This window comes from Glycine soja, chromosome 10, assembly GCF_004193775.1.
Source record: "Glycine soja cultivar W05 chromosome 10, ASM419377v2, whole genome shotgun sequence".
In the NCBI taxonomy this organism is placed as follows: Eukaryota; Viridiplantae; Streptophyta; class Magnoliopsida; order Fabales; family Fabaceae; genus Glycine; species Glycine soja.
In genome coordinates this window covers 1,071,696-1,084,158 of record NC_041011.1, presented here as the reverse complement: position 1 = coordinate 1,084,158, position 12,463 = coordinate 1,071,696, and the positions used below count along the sequence as shown (strand labels likewise).

The window sequence follows — 12,463 nt, the reverse complement described above, 5'->3', positions numbered from 1 at the left end:
TTTGAATATCCCTCTTCAAAAGTTATCTATTCTGAATACTTTCCTAATGTAGGAAGGATTTAGGTGAAAGAGTATAACTATGCTATATCAACAAGAAGACTCTGTCGACAAAAAATAAAATCAAATCAACAAGAAGACTCACATAAATTATAGTTTTTATATGGATAAATTTTTCAATAAGCAATTTTAGGTGAAAAAATAACAAAGAAAAATGATTTAACTTCTTCTATAAGCTTAAATTAACGTATGCATTAATTAATTTGTAAAAACTTTCTTAACTTAGCTTCTTTAAAAAATAATTTTAAATTATACTTAAACTAAATTTAGTTTATAAGCCAAGCTTAATTTATTTTTTCTTATCTTATTTATAGAGAAGTGTTTTCAAATAGAGTTGTAGAATTACTTTAAAAAAAGGACAATTTGTTTGGTGTACAATACAATGTAGAATAAAGAAAGAGACTTTTTTTTTAGTATTAGTGACATAAATTTTGTAAAGAGAAACTTAGGATATGACAAGATCGGAAAGGAAAATATCCCCCTTCCCCTTTATTTTTTTTATATTAAAGATTCTTGTATATCTCTATCTATTATATTTAACATTAATGTAGCTTTCGAATTTTCATTCACAATAATCGCTTTGGTGTGTTTGTTTTGAAATATACAAGAAAAAATTTATATTTTATTTTATAAGACTCATACCTCTCTTACATTTAACTTTAATTCAAAGATTTTTCTTTTATTCTTCTTTTTTTATTTCTCTCTTCTAAATCAAATACCTCTTAATTTCTATATAACTTATTACATTTCCATTAAGCTAACATCATGTATGGTTCCTTACACGTCCCCATGTCCTTTTTTCTGCTGTCACTGACATCTTGAATTCAATAAATCATTTTATACGGTAATTATAGATATGAATAGGGATTAGGGAATGGAGTAGGGACCATTCAAGGTAATGAAATTTAGAACTGGACGAAAGAACCTTGCTTTTTTTGCGGGCATACATCCAGAAGAATAGGTGACGTACTACAAGGTACAGCCCTAACAGATCTCCAACATTTAAAGGAGCTATTCATTTGAGAAAACTCCAAAGAGCTTATTTATTGTTGCAAAACAACTTGAATAATTAATGAGTGATGGAAAAAAGAATAGAGAAAAAGAACCTCTCCTCTGGCTAATCGCTCTATGATACCCTATACAAAACTTATGATTAATGCTTTGTTATACATAATACATAAATACATAACTATCTTCCATGTGTAAACACGCATACATGGCCAACAAGAAAAATCTCGAAGTGATGCATGATGTATATATAACATAAATCAATATCTTCAGATGACAATGTACAAATGGAATACAACGCTTTAATTTAGATTACATATTTACATTAATTATTACATGTATGTACTACTATTACATACCCGTAATGAAATAAAAATATAAGCAAATTGAAAAAAAAAATACAAAATGTATAATCGATTAGCAAGAAACAGAAATAATTGAGGCGCGTGCTCGATAGCAGTCAAGTACTGCACACGGAAACAATGTCAGCATGCTTCTAGTGGTCGTGGCTCACTTAAAACCACACGTGCATGAGCTTTTCCCATTCCCCTTCCCCTTCCCATCACACAAAAGAGAAGTATTAGTATTGCGGAAAGAGTTCCATATCTTGCAACTTTTTTGGTTTCTTATTTTTTTTTTGTCCCTTTTTTCTTCTGTGATTTCTCTGCTCTTTTAGTTTTCACGCTTTAATCCTTACATAAAAATCAGCGATTACGTACCCTCTCCCAATAAAGCATGGAAAATTGGAAATGAAATTTAGGAAGAAGGGTTTTATATATACTTTTGCTACTAGTATTAATTTGTAAGTAAGAAAAAAATAAAATTAAAAGGATGCATCCACCGACAATACATATGATCTTTAAATATTATGCGTTCGCGCTACTTAAGGTTTGTGGTTCCGAATCCTTACTGTATGACTGCCTCCGTCTCGAATGTGGTTGGTTTTCCAACAGAAGTCTATATATGAATGACTATTCTCTTTACACTCAACGAAAACTGGATCAGTTCTTTCCAATTTTAATTTATACACCAAAGCCGAAGGCTTCCAATTTATATTCTTAATTTTGCTTCCATCAGTAATGCTAATGGGCTATATTCTCATTGGAACCCTCACTTGGTACAATTCCCAGTTTAACCATGAAGAATCATACTTATATGATCAGTAATTCAGTATTTCTCTTTCTCTAGCTATTTATAAATGAATGAATAATAAATAATTCGCTGCCGCATTGGTCTGCTTTTCTCCCTCCAGCTTTTTTTTTTTTTTACATTAACATGTAATATGTAAATTAACTTGTCCTTTACTTACGAGAACTTGCTTTTATGGGAATTAAACTCATCGTTTCCGTTAATTCATTTCAGGATTTAGGATTATTTTTTTGCCATGTCACGCGATTTATTTTTATTATTTTTTCTTGGTACGACTTTTTCAATTTTCATAATCTATTCACGAATTCCCTGTGCTTTGTTCGTTTGTAAGACAAGTTGGCCGAATTCCAAGGGATTATTAATACCTGCTGCAAAAGCTTCGCACAGTGAAACCAAAAAATAAATCAATAAATAAAAGTGGAGGGTTCAAAAAGAAGAAAAAAAGGAAACTAAAGAATTAAGAAAGTGGCGATAAACTTTGAAAGATTCATCAGATTTTCCTAGATCATCACTTGCACACGAGTGAACACTATTATTACAATTTGGCATTTCACAAAAGACGGAAGAAAATAAATAAATAAATAAATATATATATATATATATATATATATTTATTTATATATTCATTTAACGCCGTTAGAATCCAAAAGATGGGGAAACCCCGTTCACACACACAACCTAAAGTCTAAACCCGTTGAGTGGTCAAACGCTACGTATGAAAGCGTCGATAATGGCATGCATTGATTGCCACCGGCTTAACGTTTTCCGTACGAGTCTATGACCTACAATTGCCGGTCAACTCTCGGCTTCATTTCTATCTTTGCTCCTTGCACACTGTTTTCACTTTCTTTGTAAACCCAAAACTACACACAACCTTTCTCTCTCTTTTACACAAACCTAAGCTATAAACCAGATCAACCTTACCTCTCTCCACTTCTTACTACTGTGAAGTTTGAGTTTGTGGTGTGCAAGATATGAAGGATTTTACCATTTAAAGAGATCAACTTGTTAGGTATATGGAGAAGAAAGAGATGGCTGTGAAAACTGAGGATGCGGTTGGGTCCTCTTCTTTCCCTTGTTATAATTATTCAAACCTTTATCCATTCTCGAACGCGTTTGATTTCTCTGAGGTTGAAAAGAGCTCTTTAGGGTTTATGGAGTTACTGGGTGTGCAGGACTATAGTCCTCTGCTTGAGTTGCCTCAACTTTCAACTGTGTCCGTGCAATCTCATCATCACTCTACAGTTACGGTTCCTTCTGATAACGGGAAAGAGTGTTCTGAGGTGTTGAACCACCAGCCTGCCACTCCAAACTCTTCTTCCATTTCATCCGCGTCCACTGATGCAGTCAATGATGAACAGAAGAAGACTCTAGACCAAGCAGAAGAAGATGATGATGATGATGATGAAGGACAACACAAGACTAAGAAACAGTGGGTTTTTCTAATTATCTCATCACTTTTTTCTTTTCTGGAGAAAACCATTTTTTTTTCATAATGAAAGGATAAGAATATATATGGTGGTTTTTTTAATTTTTTTAATTTGTGCAAGTATTTAGTATTTTTTGTTAAGACCATAAGTATCCTGAAACAATCCTATTAGTGTTTAAGCCTGTGCTTTTGTTTTCCTTTTCTATTTTCAAAGTTAATTTTAGCATTGAATGATTGATGGGTTGTGAAGAACACACAATTTAGGATTGGTATCTCTAGTATAAAGTACGTGTTTTTATATCTGATTTCGCTTTTAATATGTAGCAAGGGAGAACATATTTCACCATCCAATTAGATAAACAAATGAGATGATCATGGGCATGCCTTTTGTTAACTTTTTTTTTTTCCTTTAGAGATAAAATAACAATGAATATATACATACATGTGGTGTGGTTGATGTGAGGAAGGTTCTAAGATTTGATGGTTTCTGGGATCTGGTTCTTATTGGGTTTAGGTTGAAGCCCAAGAAGACAAATCAGAAGAGACAGAGAGAACCAAGATTCGCGTTCATGACGAAAAGCGAGGTCGATCATCTGGAAGATGGGTACAGATGGAGAAAGTACGGTCAAAAGGCCGTGAAAAATAGCCCCTTTCCCAGGTAACATATGCTGTAATTCTCTCAATAAACTCAAATCTTAACTCTTAACTCACCTGCACCTACCTACTTTTGCTTCCTTCCCTACTTCTCTTAATTTCTTTAATTTACTTGCACCAAAACAAAATAAACAAATATATAATTATAAAATAGATAAATAAATAAATAGCCTTAACTTAACATTTGGAATATACTTTGTGTGGATCAATCACATGTAGGAGCTACTATCGTTGCACCAGTGTTTCATGTAATGTGAAGAAACGTGTGGAGAGATCTTTCACTGATCCAAGCGTTGTAGTGACAACCTATGAAGGCCAACACACACATCCCAGCCCAGTTATGCCTCGCTCAGTTGTCTCTTCTGGATACGCCAACAACTTTGCTTCAGTTTTGCCACTAGGAAACTACTTATCCCAGTATCAGCAGCAGCACCATCACCACCAACAACAAAAGCTACTTGTCAACACATTGTCCTCTTTGGGTTTTCCTTACAATGATTCTTCATCTCCAAAGAACGCTGTTTTTATTCAAGAGAGACGGCTTTGTAGTAATCAAGGGACGAATGCGTTTCTGAGGGACCATGGACTTCTTCAAGATGTTGTTCCTTCACACATGTTGAAAGAAGAGTAGAGCTGATATAACTCCATAGTTAGTAGTCAACATGCTTCTATGTGGTTTATTTTTTTGCTGACTTTTTCCTATGGGATAATTAGGTGAGAACTCTAGTACTGGTACATGTAATTTTTCTTCCTGACCACCGGTGGTAATATTAGTGATCATGATCATATATACTTGTAAAACCCACTTTATCCTTTTCCACATAGGACATCATTATGGCTGTATAACATGATGGATTATGATCTAATGCAGGGACTACTTCTAGTTCTAGTTATTTTGCTTCTATTTTAATTTAAGCATAATACTAATTAGTATCATTACAGTATTTATTAAGGAACTAAAAAAAATATTTCTTTAAATATATAAAATTATATTGTTTATAATATTTTTTATGTTCTTCTATGATTATTTTTTTTTAGTTTAACTTAGACACTAGTTAGTAACACCTATTAATTTAATTTCCTACGGTATAGAACACTGAACACCCTCCCCTAAAAAAATAAGAAAGCATAAAAAAGAACGTTGGTGGGTTGTGTGTGAATGATAAAAATGAAATAGATAAATTAAATGGACTTCTGTCCTCTTTTTAATATTCTGATTCTGACTCCTCGTTTGTCTTGTATTTTTTGTTTCTTCTTGTTGAAGGAATGTGCATTGATTTCACAGATGTACAGCAGTGAAGATTGTTAGGTTAAGGATTTTAAACGGGAAGAATTGGTGTGGAAACTTGCTGCTTTGTTTTGTTCCCGGAAGTCGACCGAAACTAATTATAGAAAAATATTTTTCAAATTAGGATGATATGGTGCTAAAAGTCTTGTCCCAATATGGACACGAGGATATAAATGGGAAGAGTAATTCAACCATTCTGATCCCTCTTTTGAGGTGAATGAGTAAATGCCTCTGTGTATCCTGCACGCGATGCAATCCATTCATGGATTGGATAGTGGTGGAGAAGGGGAGAATTAAAGAAGAACAAATACAAAAGGAGAAATTTTTATACATACAAGCTAAGCATATATCGAGTGTGATATGGTCACTATGATGGAATAGATTTTGATAACGACACATGTTAGTTTTTATTTATGAAGGTATCAAGATAGGTCGTGTTTGTTTACAAGTTTTGTTTTATTGAGCAGTTGAAGGAGGTTCTCACAGTGAAGAATTATTGAAGTTTTTGAGATATTTATATAGCCGTTCACGGATAGGCATAGGCTAACATATTGTGAGATGTTATATACGACACGCCACCGTCAAAGAAATTACTGGGACCAGCTCCCTTTTCTCTCGTATGCTTTCCTTTTCTTTCTCTTTAACGGCAAATGCCACATACATTGCATCGAATTACAATCTTTCACTTCATAAAGTGGGAATAATCTGTAACCCTGTCACTCTTCTTACAAAGCCAAAATTGTCTCTTGATTTGCCTACTTCGATTTTTTCGGCCAATAGACATATAAATGCCACGCATTACGGCCTTGTTGACTTGATTAAACAAACAATATATTAAACTTTGTTTAGAAAGGGAGTAAAAAATCCATGATCCTTTTTTAATCCATTTTCTAGATTGTCGAAAAGAACCCAAGAACCTCAACAACCAATCAGAATTTTAACATCAAAGGCAACACCATTGCATGAAACGGAAATTTTGGCACCGTTTATCACATGGCATTACTTGAATTGAAAACGCCATTTATGTCAAATTTCAATATAATTATTCGTCTTAAAATTTTAGTAATGCACCAAGCAGACAGCGAATCTAAATTGTGTGGTGCCTACTGTAGTAGTGGAGCCACACTTCTTATCTTGCCTTGTAGGCTTAATTAATTTCTTATTCCTCTCACACCTTACAAGCGATGAAAGTACGAATAAAAATCCTAATATTTCTTTGATTGACTAGCCGAGTATGAATTACTGCCATACATGAAAACGTGCATCAACAGCTGCAATAACCTGCCCCCACCAAGAAAATGGAAAGCCTGGCACGACTTCATGAAATACGAATAGCACGCCTTATTCAGAAAAAAAAAAAGTCATGTTTTTTTGTGTGTGAGGGAGGATGTTTCACAATCACCTAAATTATCCTACTTCCACAAGTCTAAACAGGTTTTATTTGGAACATTTTAGCGCATTATTTGGTTATCTAGCTATCAGAGATTCAGAGTGTAATATTACCCAGAATATATTCTTTTAGAGTAAAGTTCCAGCTATGAAAATAGAAATGCAACAATTTTCCCCAATATCAAGATTTAGCTGCTGTAAATTAAGAAAGTGATCGAGAGTTTAGCCACCATTGATTTACAGTGGTTTAATAACGCTTATACGATGCTTTATTTTAAATCAACAATGGTTAGAGTTTCACTTTCGTACTCTACAACTCTCCTTAATTACTTGAGGAGTTGGAGGGAGTTAATAACTAAATATCCGAATAGTAATAGCTTATGATACAAGTAAGGGTGCATTTGTAGAATACACTAGTATACTTAGTTATGCTAGTTACAAATTGTTAGTCATTAGTTTGAATTAGTTAGCAAGAATAATAGCATTGCAACATCCTAGTTGAAAAGTGAATAAGATTTGAGGAGTTTTTCTCTCACTTGGAGATGGATATTAGGAGTTTTGTTTTAACTCAGGAACATCCTACTCTGCTTAGAATAAAGAATTGAAGCGCACAATTGATACCAAACAAAAACAACCACAAGAAACATTAGAAAATAAATTATGAAGCAAGTTAAAAAGTCTTGCAATGATAGTAATTGTAGACAATCTGGAATTTGAGCCACCCAAGAAGAATAATATAAATAGACCTGCCAAGCAAAAGGACTTGTTTTGAGTTGATTCTGACAGCCAATGAGCATGATTTTTCCTGCATAACATAGGCTACTCTGTTAATATGAAGTAGCAGACCATGGCTAAATAAAGTTTAGCAACAAACATAGGCTACTCTGTTAATACATGATTAAATTTGGTTTTAAAAAAATTATGTGTCATAGTATGATCATATTTACATTTTAAACAAGTTTCAAGAAGTAAAAACTTAGCATGTGCAAAATATGGACAAGAGTCTAACCATCGTCAATGCCCAAATAGCAACAAGTACAAAGTAACCAAAATAACTCATTGAAGAAGCCAATATATAATTATCTACTCTGGGAGGGAAAAAGTGAGGAGGGGAATCACTAATGGTTTTGAATATACAATACTAAAAAAGTCAAGGACTGCACCAGTACACAAAGTCGACAAAATAAACCCTGTTTTGGTTTGGCTTGCAGAATATCCCCAAAGTAGAATTACTGGAATTACTGAAATAGGAATATGTCATCAGAATGCACAGGAATTACTGGAATTACTGGAATTACTGACACATTTGTGCGAAATAAAGAAATGATACCATACCATATGTTTTTGCAAGACAATTATGTTTATGCATGATAAATCAAAGTTAAAGCCTTACGAAATTCAATGGGACTACACGACACTTATGAAACAATAATCAACCAATTAGAAACATGGTTTCAAAAGAGGTCCGCAAAGTCAAGGTTTTTGGACTCACCATGATGGCATTGTGACCACAATCTAAAACCTTGATTGGAAAGAAACGAAAATCAAACAGGGTAAAAAGGTTGCTGATTTTTATATTTCACCGTGGAAGAACTATATTTCAGAATGTACCTGTCTCTTTGAGCATTTTTTGTTGGGAGCGAGAGGATGACAAATGTATGTCAGAGCAGCTATGACTCTTAAAGAGTAATACTAATAACCAAAGTTGCAGAAACCCTGCACAAAAAAAACGGGTTAAAACATTACTCTGCTTTCACAAGTGACACAGATGTGGCAGTACTTAGAAGAAAAACATCAAACGGAGAACACTAAGTACCTTGTCAAATTTGATAATTCACTTCAAATATTAGTAGTCGGAACTGGACCTCAATTATGTCAAATTGACAACAGCATCAAATGATTAAAGGAAACGAGTATAAATTGTAACTGCTAATTGAAGGATTTACGAATGCTCAAAGTCGCTAACTTTAAAAGGGCAAAAATTGTAATAGTTTAAACGAGAAACAAGAAAAATGGTTTACGAAAATTGAGGATGTTATTGTTAGGACTGACAAGTGACAATGTACTTGAGAAGGGGAGAAAAGTTTGTTAGATGGGAAAAAATATCCACTGGAGAGGAGCCCAACTAGTTAGATATGGGATAATTAGAAAAAGGATTCAATTCGTATAATTTTTTTATTATGATGACAAAATTGCTAATATGATTGATTGTATAATGTTTAGAAATTAGAATTGCATGTACCTGGAGAAGTTAGAGGATTAGAGGTTAGTTCAAGTCTTGAAGGCTGAAGGTAAGAAAATTCTCATTCTCATTTAAATAATCGCTTATTTATGCGAAATTATGAATAAAAAAATTTATATTAGCCTAAAATATTATAATTATAATATTGTTTTATCAATTTAGCACAAAATCAATATCTTTTTTTTGTGAAATAAAGGAGAAATAATCCCAAGAACCACTAAAACCAGCGAGGAAACACAGTAAAAGTTACATCAGCCGAAATGACCAAATAAATGAAAGACAGAATAACATAAAAAATATGAGTTCTATCCTCAATAGACGGACCATACTTAGCTAAACAATCAGTAACTTGATTTGTCTCTCTAAGTGTTGGATGTCAAGAAAAGTTTACTCCAATCTTTTAAAAGTGTTTTAGATAAATTAATGTAAAACTTTTTAAGAGTATTAATTTTCGGAAAAAAAATTGTTTATTTATCAATTTAAAAGTTTAAAACAACATTTTAATTACAATTTTTTGGAAATAATTACATTTTTTATAATTATACTCTTATGTCCATTAGACTCTTAATCACAACTTTTCAGATCCAATATAATTACAATAAATGAAGGAAGTTGTAAAAAATAAGTAATAAATGATATGATAAAAAATTAATAAGGATATTAACTTTTTTTAATTTATATCTTTACTTCTATTTCTACAATTCTACCTCGAGTTGCAGGGAAAAATCTATCTATCTTGGGTATAGATTGTAAATTGTAATAATTGTTTAAATTATATTTTGTATCTAATATGATAAAAATTAATACATTTTATAAAAAAAATATAATTTTATAATTAATATATTTTATTTTTTTACTAAATTAAAACTAAATTAAAATTTTTATTCCTCTACTCTCATTTTAAAAATTTAGTCCCTTCATTTTTAAAAATTGGCATTAGTCTCAAAGTTAAATTGCTAGCATTGGCTGTTAAAGGCACTAACATTAACTGATTAATAAAAAGATTAGTTACCATTAATTTGATGGCATGGTTAGGTTAAATAGTCTACTGACTAGTAAATAGATATACATGACAATGCATATCCAAAACCCTTGCAAATCGCCTCAAACTTATTCTTCACAAATGCATATCCTTAAGAACAATTTACCTTTCTAAAAGGATGTTTCATCCTTGACAATATTCTTATTGCCTTTGAAATCATTCAACACATGAAATGCAAAACATGTGAAGTTGCCCTTAAGATTGAGTTTTGCAAGACTTTTGATAGGGTCCAATGGAACTATCTTTTCAATCTAATGGAAAAATGGGATTCAAAGATAAATGGATTGAATGGATGAAAATGTACTTGAAAAATGTTTAATTTTCTGTTAGGGTTAATAAGGATTTGGTAGGTCAATTTTATCCTGGGAGAGGTCTCAAACAAAGTGACTCAGTGTCATCCTACCTCTTTATACTTTGTACAGAAGGACTTTCATGTATCTTAAAACACTTTGAGAGAATGGGAGGTATACATGGTATCAAGATGTGTGTTGGGCCCTCACCCTCTCACACCTCTTATTTGCTTATGATAGTTTTTTTTTTTTTTTAGGGTTACTAAAGAAGAAGCAAACACTCTAATAAATGTTTTGGACACCTATGGAAGAGCATCAGGATAAATCATCAACTTCCATAAATCTGAGATTTTCTTTAGTTCCAACACAAGACATTATATCATTTCTTGTTGTTTCTTATTTGATTGGAACTGAAAAATATCTTAGGTTTCTATCTCTCATTGAAAGGAAAAAGAAATTTGTTTTTCACTTTTTGAAGGATAGGTGTAACATCCTTCTTTCCCAGGACACATACACTTATAATGTTTTCTAAATACATTCCCACCGGAATTTAATTAAAAAAATGTATCGACTTTTTTAAAAAAAAGTAAGAGTATTACATGTTAGATATTTGCAAACTTGAAGAAAACAAATCAATAAATAACGTGATTCCATTTTAAACAAATCTTGACGCTACAAAGTCCATACAAACCATAATAAATAAAATATGATGAAAAATTATTCATTAATTTAATCCTTAGATAAATGAATAAAATTTGTGTCACAATGTTACATTGTTTGAAAGAATCCATAATACTAAAATTAATAATAATATAAAGTGGAGACCTAATTCTTTTATGTAGTATCATCATCATAACCATACAGACATTCACATGTGATAGTGACATTTAGTCTAAATACAAATAAGACAAACAAATGGGAAGTTAGATATATCTCACAATAAATTTAAAACATTAAAGATGTCATAATGATATAAGATACATTTATAAACAATTATGTTCCATAACACAAACATGCCTAATCCAAACCAAACATTCCATGCACAAAGCCACACACAAAACATGATGCACATTAGACCCGTAAACTTATATGCATGTGGTACCACTTTGGAAAATACTGCGAATGTAGCCCAAGAGTCCATGTAGTCAATGAATGGTCACACAATGGGCAACCCGACACTATCACTTTCATCGAGATAACACTATTGGTAGCACGTTAGGTTGTTTTGGCCGCCTTGAAAGGATACTCTAACACATGTCATTAGCATAAGCTTAAAGGAGATTCCAAATTATTGCATCCCACGATCAGAGTCATACATAAACTCATTCATGACTTCGCCGATTAAGTTCATAAATGTCCTTCACTTCAAAACATATGATATCAATATACACACTTATTTTTCCTTCTATGTTACTGTAATCTTCATAGAGTATAATTATCATGTCTAGAATTGTATTAATCCTATTGAGTTGGTTCATATTTCGTCAAAAAGATAATATAGTCATCTATAACTTCTATGTTGACCTAAAAATCTCTTTCAATTGTTTAGAAACCTAAAATTAGAAAATATACAAACTGATTATATAATTTTGACAACTTAACCTTTACACACTAAAATTACAATATCTGGAGTTACCATCCAGGGCTACAACTCTTACAAACAAAACTTAAAGTCTAATTTTATCATTTAAGTACATGTTTTGGTATTCTAAGTTAAAGTTTTCTATTAGAAAATTAGCATGTGCGTCCCACATCAATTATGAAATTCAATTTCAAGAATATCAAAATAACAAAATATCAACACATTCAACAATCAAATTCACCCAAATCATAACAAAATATAGTGCTTTAGGGTATTCACAACCCGTATAAGAAAAGAAACCTGTTATAATCATAAACTTAAGGAGGGTTTACG

At 32.1% G+C, this 12,463-nt stretch overlaps 1 protein-coding gene across 2 annotated transcripts; it reads left to right on the top strand.

Annotated features, from left to right (window-relative positions):
• Positions 1-3,054: 3,054 nt before the first annotated feature.
• LOC114372304 (WRKY transcription factor 23-like) lies at positions 3,055-6,205 on the top strand. 2 transcript variants are annotated; one of them, XR_003658198.1, is made up of 4 exons: positions 3,055-3,646; positions 4,158-4,301; positions 4,517-5,011; positions 5,562-6,205. XR_003658198.1 is itself a non-coding variant. In XM_028329797.1 (3 exons), exons 1-3 carry the CDS (start codon positions 3,231-3,233, stop codon positions 4,926-4,928), a joined length of 972 nt encoding a protein of 323 aa, XP_028185598.1. In that variant the 5' UTR covers positions 3,055-3,230; the 3' UTR covers positions 4,929-5,190. The 2 variants fall into 2 exon arrangements, 1 of the variants encoding a protein (XP_028185598.1); XM_028329797.1 differs by lacking the exon at positions 5,562-6,205 and having other exon boundaries at positions 4,517-5,190.
• The last annotated feature ends 6,258 nt before the right edge of the window (positions 6,206-12,463 follow it).

Bases quoted from the DNA above. Each gene is read 5' to 3' on its own strand.
- LOC114372304 (XM_028329797.1), top strand. From the start codon at position 3,231: ATGGAGAAGAAAGAGATGGCTGTGAAAACTGAGGATGCGGTTGGGTCC. The intron at 3,647-4,157 runs GTGGGTTTTTCT...TATTGGGTTTAG, and splicing joins CAACACAAGACTAAGAAACA to GTTGAAGCCCAAGAAGACAA. The intron at 4,302-4,516 runs GTAACATATGCT...AATCACATGTAG, and splicing joins AAAAATAGCCCCTTTCCCAG to GAGCTACTATCGTTGCACCA.